Source organism: Apteryx mantelli, chromosome 1, assembly GCF_036417845.1.
Source record: "Apteryx mantelli isolate bAptMan1 chromosome 1, bAptMan1.hap1, whole genome shotgun sequence".
Classification (NCBI taxonomy): domain Eukaryota; kingdom Metazoa; phylum Chordata; class Aves; order Apterygiformes; family Apterygidae; genus Apteryx; species Apteryx mantelli.
In genome coordinates this window covers 199,986,462-200,004,785 of record NC_089978.1, presented here as the reverse complement: position 1 = coordinate 200,004,785, position 18,324 = coordinate 199,986,462, and the positions used below count along the sequence as shown (strand labels likewise).

The 18,324-nt window shown below is 35.8% G+C and overlaps 1 protein-coding gene across 1 annotated transcript in view; it reads right to left on the bottom strand.

Moving 5' to 3' along the window:
• Positions 1 to 18,324, bottom strand: part of MAPK11 (mitogen-activated protein kinase 11) — a 37,998-nt gene that overhangs the window by 2,192 nt on the left and 17,482 nt on the right. Inside the window, exons 5-11 of the mRNA XM_067315609.1 lie at positions 16,609 to 16,638; positions 16,425 to 16,472; positions 13,856 to 13,970; positions 13,669 to 13,740; positions 11,945 to 12,024; positions 7,976 to 8,054; positions 6,395 to 6,568 (exon numbers count right to left, since the gene is read on the bottom strand). Coding sequence (XP_067171710.1) covers positions 6,395 to 6,568; positions 7,976 to 8,054; positions 11,945 to 12,024; positions 13,669 to 13,740; positions 13,856 to 13,970; positions 16,425 to 16,472; positions 16,609 to 16,638 — 598 coding nt within the window. The remainder of the gene's footprint in view (positions 1 to 6,394; positions 6,569 to 7,975; positions 8,055 to 11,944; positions 12,025 to 13,668; positions 13,741 to 13,855; positions 13,971 to 16,424; positions 16,473 to 16,608; positions 16,639 to 18,324) is intronic.

Genomic DNA, 18,324 nt, shown 5'->3' with positions numbered 1-18,324 from the left:
CCTATGTATTTTCTCAAGTTAGGTAACAGATTTTTAAGCACCAAATCCAGCTCACACATAAGTTAAGTGGCTAAAAACACATTACCTCAGGACCTGTTTTTCAAATACTAACTGTTAAATCATATCAAACTCATGCCTATGAGCTAGTTTATTTAAAAGATCTGTGGTCAGAGACAGCTAATACATATACAAGTGGACCTGGCACTCCTCTGGAAATTGCATAAAAATCTTAGGGCTAAATCTTGCTTATGCTTTGATTGTGTTACACTGCAGCATCGTATAAGGTGACCAATGTGCCAGCTTAACCTAATGAGTGGACAACTTCTCTGAAAGAAATGCCGGGTGCAGAACCCCTAAGGTTGAAGGACTGGTTAGGTGAGTCAGTGACCAGTCTGAAAAAACATATAAAAACATGCCAGAAAAAAATCTAGGTTAGCTTGGGCCGCAAATTTCTGCAGTATCTAACGGAGGCCAAGGAAACTCTTATGACAAGATGTCCAAATGACATTTCACTTTGGGTGCTCAGTCCCTCTCAGGATCAATCACCACTGATTTTTAATTTGAACAGAAAGAGAGGGGAAATATGCCATTGAGAAACCGGGTCAGTATTTCATTAACAATACATTCTATGCACCCGGTGACTTTTGATGTCATTTTATTTAAATGTGGCACATACCGCACTTGAAAATAAGTTGTCAGCTGACTTAATAAAATGACAAATTTCTGCGTGCAAAAAGTGTGCACAATTCTTTTTTATTTATTCTTGCCTCTGCCATGAAATGCTCTCACTCTGGGGAGAGAAACAAGCCTGAAGTGTATATAGATTGAGAGAACAGTTTCTCTGCACTTTGTCCTGAGCCATTTTTACTCTTGAAGTCTTGATTTTATTTGTTTGATCCCTCTTAATTTCATGAGACAATAATGTGACTATATTTTCTTCAACTGTGCCAAGCATAATGGATTTAAAAAGCTTTGTGGAAATCAAAACAGAGCATTCTCAGAGGACTGAAAAAATCTGAGCTATCTGCTTGTGTCTTTCTTGTTCCTTTTCTAGCCATGTTTTCTCTCAAAACTAACCTAACCTACAAATCTGCATCTGGTTAATTTTGCTGTTTTCAAACAACCCAACAGCTTGTTCTTGTAAAGATAATGGGGTTACTATTGGCATTAATGCTATAGGAGTTTTTTTTATAAAATTTGTATTTACAAAAAGTATTGTAACATTATATAAAGAAAATCAGTTGTTTCATTCAGCCAACTGATCAAATTTGATTTTATGATGTTCTAAATGTTGTAACAATCATCTCAGTTGCACATGGATAGAATTTGGACACTGAAAAGTAAATTGTTATAAATAAAGCCATAAACTTTTTCATATGCACTGGCCTCAGAGGTATGTTACTGACACTAGTGAGGTTTTATTTCTAATGTTGTCTGGTGGAAGGGAAAAAAAGAACAGGTTATTATATCATTGCGGTGACAGGTTAGGTTCTCTTACATGATAACTAAGTGAGAGCAAGGAGTCACAGTTACAGTTACTTGATATGATGTCAATTATTCATTGATACTCAAGACTGAGTAATTTTTGCTGTTAATTTGCTTGTTTAAAGAAAACAAGAAGCAAAAATTAACTTCCAAAAATCTATGCTTTTAATCCCCTTTCCATGTTTATAAGCATTACATTATTAAAACATGCTCATAAAAATAGTAATAAAATTCATGATATTGTTATAATTCCTGCCTCAGTTTTACCAGGACAGTAGTTTCTGTTAGGAAAGATTAATAAATATTTTATTTGTTAGGATAATGCTTTGCTAAGCTATATGGAGTCATGAATACCAAAATACAAAAAAAATAGATTAAAGATAGCTTAATACACACACTTGCAAAAAGCTTAAGAAAAATACACATTTTTCAGGAAAACAAGGCAAGAAATGAGAGATTATCTTCTCAGTCAGCCTACAGTATTCAACTGATTAAAAGTAAATAATTCAATACTTACAGCTTCTGATTTTTCTAAGTACATGTAATAAAGAACATTAAAAATATTAGTATGTTTAGTCCAATACTGACTGTGGTTTAGCTTGCTATGAAGACATTCCTACACTGCTAATCAGTCATCTATATTGTTCAGTTGCCCTGATTCCTAACATACTTCTGGCTTGTGTCACTAGCATAGCCCCCAAAAATCTTTGTACATCTTTCGTAAGTTAGTGTGGTAGGTAACCCAGGGGTGGTCACCTTATTTTGAAGGCTGCAAAGACTTAAGAGTACAGACACAGACCGTTCTGTGCAAATGGTGCCCCAAGTAGTTTTAGGAATATTTAATTTACCATGCCTCAAAATATTCACATCAACATTACTGCTCTTTTAAAAGTTGTCTTTTGACACCCTTCTAGGCAAAAGTATCAAAAAGATTGCGTCATTGTTTTTTTCCAAAAAAAAAGGTTGAGGATTTTTTTTTTTCTGAACAGTTCTAAATCCTCATTTATTCTAACCCTTATTTTCAGTCAGTTTAGATTCAGCAAGGAATTTTTTTTTTCCTGACCTGCTAAAGAATCACTACACAAAGAAACCTATAAAAAACACCATTATATAAGACTGCCTCTTCTCTTATTCAACACACAGAAAGCAAATACACGTTTGCTTCAATGCAGCATCTGAAATAGTGATTTACCTAATAGAAAATGCTTTAAGTACCTAGAAGTTTCTGCTTCTCTTCACTAAGTCAAATAACTGAAGTCACCAGAGCCTTAGACTTAGTATTTTCTCCATTTTCAGAGCACAGAAGCTTTCTTAGAGGATTTTTAATGCTATATGAACTATGCAGAAATGTGAAGGAAGTTTATTTCCCAAGATAAAAATATTGCCAGGAAGAAGAGCTGCATCTCCTGTGCCAGCACAGTTTTGAGATCTTTGTTTCACAGGTCTTTTTTTCCTGCATAAAGAAGGAATTTCATCTGTAGTTCCAGCAAAGACTGTGACATACAAAAATATACTGCTGCGGAATATATTCTCTTTCCTAGAGAAGTCACTTCTACTTCCCCATTTCAGTTAAGAAAGTGTTAAGCTAAGATTGTTCCCAAAATAATTTTAACAGTGTTTCATCACAAACAGAAACCAGTTTCATGAATCGGAAATTGTTAAACTTTCCTGTTAAAGGCTCAGTCAACTGAAGGAAATAAGAAAATAAGTCATCTACAGTAGCAAACTGAACATTGCTCATGATAAACATGTGAAGTGTTGTATGCTGCCAGATTTTTCAGAGGGCACATGGAAGGAATAACTGATACCAGTCAATTCTCATTTTCTGTACAGACTCAATAGGATTCTAAAAAACCCTTTTCAGGATGCTAGGAGGTTGCTTTATTGTCAGAGAGATCCATGACCCATTTCCTACCTTTTTGTAAGGTGAATTTGCTGTAGTCAGTCTGCTAGTCTTCCCCCCCACAATCCCCAGGATAAGGATGGCACAAATGTAGGCAGTCAGTGGAAGGGCATGAGGAAGCTACGGAAGGTCAGTAATTTCCATCATAAACCTACCCATCATGCTAGTATATTAATATCAAAACTCTGTGGAATAACAGTTACAAAATATACTACTAGAAACAGAAGAGCATTTACTATATTGAATATAATGTTTCATCTTAAGCCAAGGAGAGGGCTTTAGTAATTAATAGGAACAATGAATTTTTTAGAACATTATTGTTTTAATTTGAAATATCTAGTAAGAATGTTTTAGCATAATATGCCCTATTAGACAATAACAAAGCTGGACTGTACTTCAGAATACTTAAAAACTTAACGTTTAGCCATATTGTTATTTCCGTGATACTGTAGTGCAATACAAACATGATGCAAGCATGGCATGAACCAGTAAAAAAAAGGCTGTTGCAGTATTTCGCAAGGATGGGATGTAGAGTGTAACCCCAAAGTAAAATCCTCATCAACTCTCATCTCAAAAAGAGTCGGTAGGATGGTTTAGCTATTAATCCCAATTACTTGGCTGAATAAAGAATTATTAGCAAAATGCACATTTATATGGACAATTTTCATGTCTGGACTTAAAAATTACCGTCTTCTGGCAGAAAGATTTGGGAGGGCGAAGTGCAGGAGCTGAGGCATCCTCTAGTGATCAGTGACAGACAAATACTCTTTAATGGCAGAGGGGAATTAGGGAAGAATCCCTAAGACCTGTATGTGCTAAAAAATATTCTAAGTATATTGTGGAATACCTAGCAAGTGGCTTTTAGATTAGTGTGTACTGGACAAGTTAAAGATGAAATGAACATGTTTTAAGAATTTTATTACAGAAAGAGCTGTTGCCATGAGACAAGATTTCTGATTTCTCATTTATCTTATTCTTGTGAGACTCAGAGATTGGAAATATGATAACTGCTCTAGGTTTATTTGATGTTTGTAACAAGTATTACATTTATATTTGTATGTATAGTGCAAATAATCAGCGCTTCCTATAAAATTTTCAGGTGACCATTTAAAGAAACAAACCTCACTAAAGAGCAAATATTCAACTGATTGCTATCATCTTTATCAACAAAATATTATAAAAACAAAGATCAAATCAGCTTAGAATCCTGTAGTTTATCATTAGCTTTACTAGCAACTCACATGTGAAAATCACTTGAACACAACCCAAATATTTCTCCCCCAAACGATGCCCTTGCTTTCCGATAGAAAGCCATCCTTAACCTAGAGAAGAGTTGCTGCCCTGTATTATTTGCATAAACATAAAAATGATTTAGAAAACCACACAAGAAATTACAGTCTGTATGACTCAACTGCCAGCATGAATATGCTTTCATCAGACTTGTATTCCTCCACAAAATGCTCTGGGTCAGGGTTGGAGCTGGTACAAGTGCCTGTAATATCATAGTAGTGCAAAGTGCTTTAAATCTGCTGGAGATTAATTAAAGAAATTTCTTCCTGCAAAGGTGCAAGCAGGTTGAGGCAGCTCCATCACATCTCTGGTTCACCTCTTCCTCTTCCCTCATTACTTAAAGTGAAAAAGATGATACTGTGCCAGTAGCTGAAGTGAAATAGAAAATGCCTCCAGTCTCAGTGGGGTGGAGCACATTCTCCATGGGTATATGGAAATGAGTGCTCCTCTCTGATGCCCGAAGCTGCTCAGTTCTGAGTGAATGAAGTGTACTTCACCTCCTTAAGGCCACCAATTCCAATGGACAGATATTAAAACTGTGAGAGCCTAATTATCTATCAGAAAAAAGAAGTAGCCAACCTTTCTGTCAAAGGCTGCTTCTTGGGGTACCAAATTACCCAGTTAAAACTTTGTCATGTCTAGTCTTTCTAAACTATCATATGTTGGCTGATGTTTATGGGCCATAGGAGAGATCCATACAAGATACCAGGCAAAGTCAGCAGGCGTGGGCTTCTGAAGCAGTTGTTACAGTCTAATATGACTGTTCAAAACACATTTAGGCCAAGGGCTGTGTATTTTTTTCTAAACTATCTGCAGGGTGTACAAAAATATCCATGGAGGCACATATCCAGCTGAAAGAGGAAGAAAACTTCTTTTCAGTTCTCCCCTTAAGCTACCATACCGTTCAGTCTTCTGCTTCTCAAAGAGAATATGCTTAAGAAATATAAAATAACCCCTATCTAATTGTCTCCTACGATTTCCTTATTAATATGTGTGCACTGGAAATCATAATAACCACCATATATCATTTAAATGGCCTACCTTATTTGGAGTCTGATTTTTTTAACTTAATGAAGTAACTACATTTTACAACTGCAGTGTGCACACAGGAAAAGTACTGAAGTGGAAATTCACCTTTACAGAGAAGGCTGACATGAAGTACATGCATCTCTCTACTCCCGCAAAAACCGCTTAAGCTTTCATTATGCACAGTACACTGGTGTTCAATCTGCACTATGGTAGCTTTCACCTATGGGTGAATATTTCTAGGCAATAAACGTGTAATTCTTGTTTTTGCATTTACTCATAGCAAACTATATGGGAGCACATTGCTGGTTCTGAAGAAAAGTAGGCCAGAATCCCAAATAGTGTCACTTGCTCTAGGTCCATTACTTCTGCTGAGGATCTGACCTAGAAAATTAGAAGTAATATAAAATGTGTGGTTGTGTAATCACTAGCAGCAGCTTTTAGTTAAGTCTGAACCTGCTATAGGAAATGTAGTTAGAAGATGATAGAGGAAGAAAAACAATGGGGGAAGAGAGTGAAATCCACAGAGGAAAGACAACCCTTTCCACTTGTCCAGTCACAAACACATGGACTTATCTTGTTTCCTTGAGGTTTCAGAGCTCAAATTATTCTGGTTAGAAACAGAGCAAAATTGTTACTTAAGTCTTGTTCTGCTGAATGTATTAAGTACTGTATGCAATCATCTCTTACCTTTCCATTCTTCTATGGTTCGTTCTTTATTCTCTATTGACTCGTCATATAGCTCAGCCTCAGGCTCATCATCTGGATCGTGATACTGTACAAAGTATGGATGTGCAAGTGCTTCTGAGGCAGTAATTCTTTTATCACTGTCTAATATAAGCATCTTCTCAAGAAGATCTACAGCTGAGGGAAAAAGAGAACCTCGGATCAAAACCAGAAGAGACTACCTAGAAGTAACACTGTTTGCACACAAATCTATTCTTACTCACCTTAAAATCAGCAAACATTATTGGAAAAACCACAAAATATTAGTTTAGGTAATATAATAAACAAGTTTTGAAGATTTATAAGCTGAGTAGAATTTTCTGTGCTTGTGTCATACACAATGGTTCATTTTGGTCTATTTGATACCTGACTCACCTCTTTAGACATCAAAGGCCCTGATTCTGAAAAGTTTTCTGAGTACTTGAAAAGTTAAATATCCTGTTTTGTGCATTGTGTGCTTAACTTTGGTGCTGACTGGTGGAAATTTAAGTAACTTAACTTGTGAATGTGAGATTACACTTTCAATTGGCAGCACCTAAGAAATCATCAGATGAAAATTCCAAAGCAACTTTAAAGGAACTTTACTAGCGTAAAGTAAATTCAAATATGTTCACTTTAAGGTTGTCAGTTCTGGAATATTAGGAATAAGAGACATCTGTAGGGCTGGAATTGGTTTAATATGAAAAGTTTATCATAAATATTTTAAATATTATACAAAAATTATTTTTAGCGCTTTCATACAAGCATTGCCATCAATTTGCCTTTACGATATTAATAGGTAGCATATACTTATGAAACGCATGCAAATAAATTCCATTTTTGATAAGAAAGCATTCATAACTACTTGTATTTGTAAAAATAAGATTGTCTTCTAATACACAGGGAAAATTCATAACATTTTGAACTTAAAATACTTCCCTGTACATGACATTTTAACATACAGTCAGTGGAGTTGACCAGGCACTGTAGTAACATGACTCAAGTGACTCAAATGTCTTCTTTGCCATGTCACAAGAGATGGCTCATTGGAACATCTCTTTTGCACAGGCAGACCCAATTGATTAGACATAAGAACAATTGTGCAGGATCAGACCAAAGATCTGTCTAGCTCAGTATTGTGTATCCAACAATGGCTAATAAATTAATAGGAAATAATATTCAAAAAGGTCAATCAAACAGCTGTACTTCCTAGTATATTCTTCTGCATTCCAGCAATTGAGAACTCCTGGCCATCCTGAGCCAGAAGTGATGTCTTCACGCTAGATCTAGTGATATTTTTATTTATTCCTGCCATATATAGCTGTCTTTCACTTTCTAAAACACCCATTGCCTTTTCACCCACAGACAGTTTCCTTTAGGAGCTTCCTGTAATCTCCACCAGAAACAAAAGACATAGGCTTCATGAAGGGAAAACAGTCTCAGAATGAAAGGTTAAAGAATTCTCTTTTCACAGGTCTGATGGTTATTATGGGATCATATAGCAAAGTAGGACTTGAGTTTATGTGGTAGTGAAAGATTTAAACTATATCAGTCTGACTTTCTTACCTAATGGATTGGCACCACGAAACACTGCTTTCAAGTCCTGTTGAGGCATATGTGGAAGAGATTCGATGTATTTTCTTGCCTGGGAATAAATCAATACATACCACACACCCAAAGGTTAAATTTTGCCCAACAGCAACAATATCACGTCTAAAAAAATAAAAGTAATAATTGTTACATTTCTTATACATAGGAAATGTTCTTTACATAAAATCAGTTTGTGACTTTAACAATCACCCATATATATGCTTACTAGACAGGAGGGTTCTAAACAGGTATATTTTGCTGTTATGTGTTAGTACTTACGTCTTCACCTATACAAATTGGTTCATTGCTATATATCGCCAGGGAACACATGCATCCAACTTTCAACCAGAAACTGGAACCTAAATCATTACCCTCAGCAAACTAGTATAATCCGATCTGCTTCCTTCCCTTCCAACTTTGCTCTGTCGAGTAGTAGTTTCACTGACCAAAGAACGAATCCTGATACCCCCAGGGTGCAGATCTTCAAAGTTTAAAACAATTTATAGCTTGCCATAGCTGTGAAAGGCTCATCCAAACACAGCTAGAAAAGACCTACCCTTACATCTGATTCACAGATGTCAGCATGATGCCTGACATTATATGACACATATATATATGACATTATATGAGCCATGAATTTCTGGGATGAGTTGGATAGATAAGAGAAATGCTTAACTGAAGAAGTTGAATGCTGATTCTAAAGGCTGTAGACAGAACTGGTAGTTCTGAAAATGAAACAGTTAAAGAAGAGGAAACCCCAAATTAGTAAAAGAAACAGCTAGTCTCTGAACAAACCTTAATCCTTTTAAAACATACATCTGTGTTACAGGAACAGTCTCCCTGCACACTTGGCAACCCCATTAGTTTTTTATAGGAAGCTAACTAACCATCCTTGGCCTACTGAAGACAGCAAAGAGAATGAAGTTCATACTGAGTAACTCCATGCCTTTAAGTCAGATAGGAGATCGAGAACTGTGGACCTATGTTAAGGATTGATCAACTCAGCGCATTACGAAGCTACTATAAAATACTCTGACATATCTGTGAAATCCTATAGCCACACAAAGGAAACAGATCCTGTACCCTACCCAGTTCATTCTGCCATTTTCTTAATTTCTGCAGCTATAGTGAACTGATATAAAGGTACTTTAAATCACTGCGAAACAGTCTCCTTTCAAACTGTGTTCTAATTTAACAAAGCAAGTCTATTTATTTTTTCTGCTTTTTATTAGATCTAAGCAAATTCTAGCATAACTCTAGACCATTAGTGATGCATTTCAGAATCTTAATAAAGTTCCAGTCCTAATGGAAGGAAGACTTCAAGCTTTATGTCCCCAATCTGTTAAAACTATATTAGCATTTTTCCCTTTTTATTATGGGTGCTGATAGTTAGGCTTTCTAAAGGATGATTTTCTTAGCAGCTGTAGCTAGTCATGCAGAGCATGATGTTTAAAGAACAGGCAAACCCAGGATTCACTCCACCTATTTTATGCCCCTAAAAATTCATAAAGGTAACAAACACCAGCTGGAAAAATCAGGGCATGCAGCTCTTATCAGAATTAAGTTTTCTAGGGCATTAGTTTATATATATGTATAAACAGCAGAGCAAGAGAGACCTGTCACACATTCCTGCATGGAAACTGTGGACTAGGAAGAAGCAAAAAGTAGATTTATCTTATGACAAACATCTATGGATTTGATATTTGTTTCTGTACTGACACATCAATTAACATCACTAATCCAGCCATGACTGAATAAGATATGGTCAAGATTAACTCCAGCCTTGCCCAGAAGTCCTTTGAAAATAACGCAGGCCTGTCAAAGTGTCTATCAACTTGTCCCCTGTGCCCATATTCACCACAGAAACTCACTCAACAGAGTCTAGAGTTTTAAATTATTCTGAAAGTAATGAAATGCAACTGCAGTTTAAACCCATATTAAAGACTGGCAAACCAGCTCGGTAACCTCTGCTGAAACATCCCATGAAGCTGATCTTTTAATTTCCAGTTCTTTAATCCCCCACTTATAACTGAAAATAGGGTTGACTTCTCAGAAAATCTCCGATCTTGCTGTTAGAGAAATAGATAAAAAATTGTCCAGGATGACAAGCAACATTAAGAATTATCTAAACAATAAGGACAAACTATAAGGTAAAGAAGAACTAGAAAGAAGGCAAGGAATGGACGCTCCTGTGCAAGAGGCAAGTACCTCAATCTTCTTTGACACTGCTGCTTTTATTAGGTAGCAGCAGCCTGGAGGTCACCTAGCAGAACTTCCATTCATTAACTTGGCTCTTGTGTTCTCCCTAGGCTCTAGAGGTATAATTAGCCCCCATATAACAGTGTCAGAATTCCCATATCTCACCAAGGTCTGCTCTGAAATGGAAGAAATGAAAGAGAAAACAAATACCACCTCCAGCAAATATTTAAGACGTTTAAGATGTCTCATAATCAAAAAGCTTACAAACTGACTATTGGTGGTCAAGTCGCACATCTGTGTACGCTACTCTGAATGCATTACTGCAGAAGTCACAGGCTCTTGAAGACACACAAAGGCTATATAGAACCTATGCTTAGAACAGCACAATACTAGACCTGCTTGTTGGTCCTATCCCCCAGTACAAAGACTGTTCCTCTTCCTGCCCCAATCCTTCTCAGATGCTCAGTAGCCACAAACTCTAGAGCTGTGCACTGGCCTATGATGATTATTTTTCATTAAGCTTGGACCTTCAAGAAATACAGTACTGGTCTGGCTCTCCTACTGTTCTTTCTTACATTCATTTTCAAGTTCAAAGAAAACTCATCAATATATACATATGAGCTGAAAAGTAGACATTAGTGTTATAAATCTAGCAATCTAGCATCCAAAGTACCAGATTGACCTCATTTACCTTTTCTAACTAAGCTCATATTATGCACTAAGCCTTGAGTAGAAGGATGAAAGAAGCGTTGTAACTAAGTTGTTATTTTATCTACTCTTTATTCCATCTTACCAGGCCACTGAGCATCTGAAAAATACTTTACAGGCCTCACATTTCCTGACCACCTAACTTTCTAGATGGTATAAGCAAAAGCAGCTCTGCCTTGCTCTTTGGATAGCCTCAGGATAAGGAAGGGCAAAATATTTGAGATGCAAGTTTAAGAAAAGAAAGACGTAAACAGCAACAGCTTCAGCTGTTCATATCACTGTGCTGTTATTTATCTGAATTTGTATACTGTGCCTATCACCTGACTTCATTAACCAACATCATATCTCATTCCTTACAGCCCAGCTGGACAGCCATGGTTATTGCTTAAAGCGAAACTTTTAAGTATAGCTTTAGCAGAGAAATGAAGTGGAAATTTTTCATTTACTAGATTATTGCCTTCAAAAAAGCTATATGGAGAGTTACAAATCACATTGCTAACAATGCAGATATTAGCATGAAAGCAGACCTCACACAAGCATTCACAGAGATGAACAAATATCAATTTCAAATCAGCCATCCAAATAAGAGTACTCATACAGAACAAACAGTATTTGATTTTGATATATCTGGTTACATCCCTCACAAGGATGGAAAGTGCAAAAATGAAAGAGATATCAAATTTAATAACAACAATATAATGCTCTGAGCTAAACATCTGTTCGAATTTTTATTTTTTTATTTTAAGGATAGCAGGAAAATAAAAGATCATCAGGACCAATTGCAAAGCTCCTGTCAAAAACTGAATACATAAGAACAAGTATCAAAAATAATACAGCTGATAGTCAAGGCATTTGGATACCTTTAAAATGAGTATTTTTTGAATAGTGCCAATCCAGCCGCAGAAAAAAAGAGGGGATTTTAAAGTATTTGCTCATTTCTTAATCAGAATATCCAAGTAATACAACCAATGACTTACGATGCCAATTAGAGAAAGGAACAATGAAAAATCAGTTAAGTGAATGAAACTGTGAACTCACATGTTCTGATGATATCTTCTTCAGAAGTTCAGAACTGGGAGTACCCACAACTTCCATTATTCTCTTTAGCTGATCAATATCTACATTATTTCAGGAAAATAAATGGGAGTGTAATAAAAAATAAACAGCAGACAATCCTTCTGGGTTTAAACAATCCATGATAGGGTTAAAATGTTTAAGCTAGTGTGCAACACAACTACATCATTGTGCATGGAACCATATCAGTTCATACCTGCTGAAGCCTGGTCCTAGAGCATCAGATTCTCTACTACAGTATATGCATCTCTATTGGGTGTGCCTATCTGTGGAAAAAAGTGCATATAAAATATTGCTGCCCTTTCCTAGCTCCCAACTCAACATATTCATAAGCTTAGTTTTAATTGCATGCTTATGTTGCAGCGATTTGAATGATTTCTGAAGAACAGTCTTATATATTACAGCAATTTGGGCTAGATTATTGACCTGAGGTCTGTTAAGTGGAAAATTCTCATTTGGTAGATTTTTACATCCATTTTGTATCACTTTCAAGATTAAAAACTTTAAAATGCACATTTTTCATTGTCGGATGTGACCTGTAAAGTGCATTACATTTTCCCTAGAGACTCAAGGTTATTTTATAGCTTTAATTAAGTTGATGGAATTATGTAATTGTAGACAACATTTTAGAATAGCAAAAGTATCTTATTTCAGGAAACCTAGATTTACTGTTTTTTCTAAATACGACATATCTATCAGGTAATCAAACAGTCTAAAGCACAGTCATCATCCATATGATGAACATCTGAGTAACGCCTGTGGTTACTGTAAAGGCTAATAAGGACGAGCACAACACATAGGTCAGCAGGGAGACAGTCTCTTATCCGCTGTCTTAACAGTTTTTCAGGCAATTCTAATGTCATGTTGTTTTGCACCTGCCGATGTCTTAATTTTAGCAGAACTGTTTTTTGGGGGGTGAGGTTCAGAGTAGTAAGAAAAGTCAATATTCAGTACAGCAGAATGTGCCTTTGTTTCTCATATTAAAAGCTTTCCTCCTCTGATTCAATTGCTTCCTCATTCTTTGCTATCTATTTTTCTTCAGTTTTCTTTTACTCTTTTTCTGTTCTCCTGAGCAACATTTTTTTTTCCCTCCTGTCAGCATAGGAAACACCAATGGAATTCACTGATACTCCAGCATGGACCACAGAAGAGTGCTGAAGAAGAGAGAGTACTTTGTTGCTTTTATGCAATATCAGGAACCGCTGGCTCTTTTTTTATAACAGGACACAATATGCCTATTAATTCATTTATTATTTAAAAGTTAATTTGTTTAGATTTTAGGAACCTCTGAACCTGAAAGCATTTCTTTTTTTAAAAATTACATTTAATAGCTGATCCAAAACCACTACCTTTTCTCTGCTTCACTTTTAATGTATGTCATTTCAGTAAGATACACACACATGGATGAAATCTGTTCTGATGTAACTAGGCTATTATTTAAATACCAGTTACAAAATAAACAGTAAATGTAACTTATTGTTGTCTAGGAACATCTGTTACTGTTTTTTCTCTACCAATTGGTCTCATACTCAGCCGTCATAATACTAAACTAAAAGATTACCAAAAATTGCTTTTTTGAAAGTTTGTTACCTGAAAGACATTTCCACAGAGACACTTCAGTCATTAGAAAAAAGGAAGAACTAGACAGAATTTGCATTTTACCTAGCTGCATTTTATGTAAAGGATACAATCATCTCCTGGAAATAGGGCCTTCCCTTTCAGTAGCTCTGCCATAATGCATCCAACAGACCAGATGTCAACTGCCAAAAAACAGATAGAAATATGTATGATGAATGAGAGAGATCATTAAACAGAGTTGCCTCTTAGTTTATAACTATATCCAGCTGAGGCAAAATGGAAGTCTTTATAATTTACCTGTTTGATTGTAGTGCATCCAGTTTAACATAATTTCTGGAGCTCTGTACCATCTTGTTGCAACATATCCAGTCATTTCATCATCAGTTTGTCGAGCTAAACCAAAGTCTAAAATCTAAATAATGAAAAAAATATATAAAAAAATCCCTTGTTAATGTTGTTTTAGCAACTGACTTTCTCCATTGTTTACTTCCGAGTGTATCCAGGAGTCCAAGTACCGCACTTTCAGTGAAGTAAAACTGCAACATTCTGTGGAGGACCTCATCTGCTCGCCCTGCTGTGTGTAGTCTGTGGGTCTACACAGAGACATTCCCAGAGTGAGGGATCTGGCTGTGAATAAATGACTATAATGTTGAGAAAGTTTGCCCTCTAAGACAAACTTTACATTTTTCCTCAAGTTCAATTTTCCTCTGTCATTCATTTGCTAAAAATAAGCCCTGTTGCTATAAAGATGAAACATTATCAACTGGGAACATTTGTGTAAAATGCCAACTCCAAATGCTGCTAGCCATAACATTTAAAGACAACACAAGCTAATCACAAATTCCCAGAAGTTCTATTGATTCCCTCTCACATCTGTTTAAGTATTGCTACATACAAGTAGCATTTACTCAAATCACACATCATTCTGATGACACTAGGAGAGAAACATATATCCTACATAACAAGGTACATTTAAATCACATACCATCTGTTTTCAATAGAACCCCTGCCATGAAACAACAAAAGGAGCTCTGTTTGAATACATATATTACTCATATGCTCGATGGCAAAATGTTAGCCTCCATATGCTCTCCTTTGCTAAGTTTGCATTGATAGGAAGTTATTTCAAATAGTTTTTTCTGCTCATTTCTTCATCTTCTATTTTTTGATTACTCTACATCCTACTAATTATGGAGCTAAAAGGTATCCTTAACTTTGAGAGATACTGTTGCGAAAGTGTACCATCTAAGCTTCAGTGCTGTTCATTAAGTCAGTCATCTGAGATACTTAGCATCTCTTGAAATAGAAATGTGAATTAAGATCAATCACAACCCCCTGATGGGACCCAGTATTATTAATTAAGCTGATAGCAAATCCTTTTCATTGGGAGCAAGACAATTTTAAGAATATAATTCAAAATTGCCCAGTTATAATCCATTTTAAAGATATACCTTAATATTCTTCATCAAGGTTTTTATAAGTAATACTTTAGCATCTTTACTTTTAATATACATTAAAAGTATTATTTCTTAAATAAGCAAAAAAATGCATGAGACAAAAAAGGCAAGAATTATGGCTTGAAACTTGAACATTAATATCCTTATTCTAATAAGGCTTTCGGCAATATTTTTCTTTAATAGCTGATCCCTTCCATCAAATGTGTACACACAGAAACACGCACACACACACACACACATTTTCCTTCTTTTTGCTTCTATTTAGTTTTTGGGTATACAGTGGAAATATCCACTAGTTTGTTCTATTAGAAAAAAAATTTGGTATCACAGGATGTAAAGCTATAAATACAAGCAAAGTAAACAACAATGTAACAAATTGGGAAAGGATGTGCACAGATAAAATAATAATAGAAAGAAAAAGACTAAGAGTCTCCTTTACTTACAGTACAAAATATAGGACACATTTTTGAAGTGAATGATGAGACCCTGATGACCCATAAAATTTCACAGATGCTAAACACACATGCATGAAAACATTAAAGGGGTAATTATGAAACTTGCTGAGCATCTGCAACTGTCACTAAAACAAACAGGAACTACAGTTTCTTAGCACAGATCAGGATTAGTCCCAGAAATTAACTGCATTTCTTTTATCCATATTGTGATTTTCTGCTGATCTCATAACATTTGGATTTTTTTTCTTAAATCCCTCACTGCTGGAATAAAGCTTACATCAGAATCCCACTCATAGATAGAAAGATGTTTCTGGCTGTCATAGAGAAATGCTAAACTTCTCACTTTTTAAACGTAAAGGCTCCAGAAGCTAGAAGACATCTCTTCCCTCCCTAGACTCTCATTCTTATTATATAATATTATATCACACAGACAGAGAAAGATATGTATTTATATAGACATGGGCATTACAATAGTATTTGAGAAGTGTGGATTACATTTTTTTTTTTTTACTGCCTTTGGTAATATAATTGGTAATATTGGTATCTTTTTTTCTCATATCATTATTTAATTCAGTTTGTATATTCTCTAGAAATAAAAATGAAAGTTACTAAGTTGCTTCACATATACAATGCAGACGTAGATACATATCACAGACCAAAATTTCAAGGTATATTCAGTTGATGTACTCACTTGTGGGCCATATTATTAGCCAACGTACCTTCTGTGAGGAAGCAGAGCTGAGCATTTTGCAAAGATACTTGTTTCAACAATAAATTAACATTTGGGAGAAAACACATGCTCATGGAAATGTTTTTTCTATGCCAGGGGAGCAACAGTAACAAATAGATGAAATTAACTGAATAAGAAATAAAAATGCAAACTAATGTTTTCTCAGAAAACTGCCAGCTTGGGAGCTGTTACAACATTCATCATCACAATAGCACGACTCCTACCCTCAATTCACAGTCTTCATTTACAGCTAGGTTACTGGGCTTCAGGTCCTGTACCAGAACAGACAGAGTTAGTCAGACACTATTTTAGCCTTTTAAAACATATTACAGCAATGTCTTAATAACACATTCGATGCATGGAGGGACATGCTCCATTCATTTTTATTATAGCAATGAGTGAACTCACCCGGTGGATGATTCCAGCTGAGTGAATATACTGTGAAACAAAGAGGGAAAAAAACGTAAAATTTGAAGTTAGAAATGAAAGGAGACAAGTCACTTGATCTGTCTTTTTGCTATTGAAAATGATGGTTTTATATACAAAATGGAGTCACACCACATTTTCAGGGCAAACAGAGATATGACTATCTTCAAAATCTACTTGTTTTCTCTTAGCCAGGGCTAGATATTTCAGGAGGGGTAAACATGAACACTAGATTCTCTCATAAAAAATTGCACTTGCAGTAATTCTTCTGTCAAAAGTTCCATTCCAATCTGAAATTTATTCCTGTCTGGATATCCATTATTATATCTGGTTGTCCATTTTGATCAGCTAGTCTCTCGGTGAGCCAGTGGCCTAGGTAGCAGTACTGACTCTTAGATGATATAAGCCATCTTCCCATACTGTGAACACCTCCAACATTTCAGTGTTATCCCCCTTCTGAATGCAGGTGAGAGATATTCACACCCCTGGATAGATTAGTGGCCAGAATACCCACCTAGGCCACAGCATTGTTTCAAGTCCACTTTCAAAAGAGGAACCTTAAGTAGCATTTAATGTCTCTGCTATTTTATATAAAACACAACAATTCAAATACAGATTGAGAAAAACTTCCTCTGTAATAGCCTATAGTCAACTTGTTAGGATTAAGAGACAGCTCATCTATAATTTTACTGACTACGAAGATCAGTAAGACCTCTAAAACATTCACTTCTGTTAATGAGAATTTAACTTTTTTTAGAAGCAGTGACTGTATGCAAAACTTGTATACTGAATGGGAAAAACCTAAGAAACCTAAAGAAAAAACAGTGACATTCTTCTCATTCCATATCTATGTACTGTTTATAAAAAAAGGTAGGGACACCCCTAAATGTTTTTCACAACGGCTGTAACACCTGAAGAGAGGGGAAACCAGAGCACTGTTTGCAACAGAATTAATCATGCTTGTGTTTTGCTGAGATAGTGGTTCCTTTAGGTAACACCAAGAAACCCTGTACCAGCTAGTTCAGAAACTATTGAAACTACTGGATTCCAAGTTAATGCTTCATGTGTTCAGACAGCTTTTTCTGCAGGACCTGAAGTCTGTGTTCAGTACTGCTGAACACCTGTACCAGTGAGTCCAAAGCTTACTCAGCATGTAAGCACAAGTTGTAATGACTGCAGCACAGATGTAAACCAGGAGTTACCTGTGATCAAATGTTCTCCAACTAATGAGACACGAGAAATTCAATTCATAGTCTTTTATTCAAGACTGCAAGCCGGATAATTAATTCTAGAATCCATCTTCCTAGTTAAGCTATTAACTTGAGTAAATGAGACAAAGCAATTAAGGGCTCAGTTCTGCAATCATCATTCACTAAAATCTGCACTTAAATTGGCAGAACCCATGTGCACAAATAAGAATTATTGTCTCAGACACCAGGTGACTCTCAAAACCATGTAATAAGTCTATTTCATAGCCAGGATTTAGCACACCTTTCTTTCAAACATACAGCTATCTTCTATGTCTAAAACACTGAGTACTGAAAAGTGAACTACTAAAGCAGCTGATCCCCAACTCTCTCTTCCTTTTGCTTATGCCTAGAAAAAAAAACAAACAGCATTGGTCTGAAAAAATGCTTATCACCAAGCACTGGGAAGCATTTTCTACATCGCCTCCTGATTATAGACACTTATATGTTT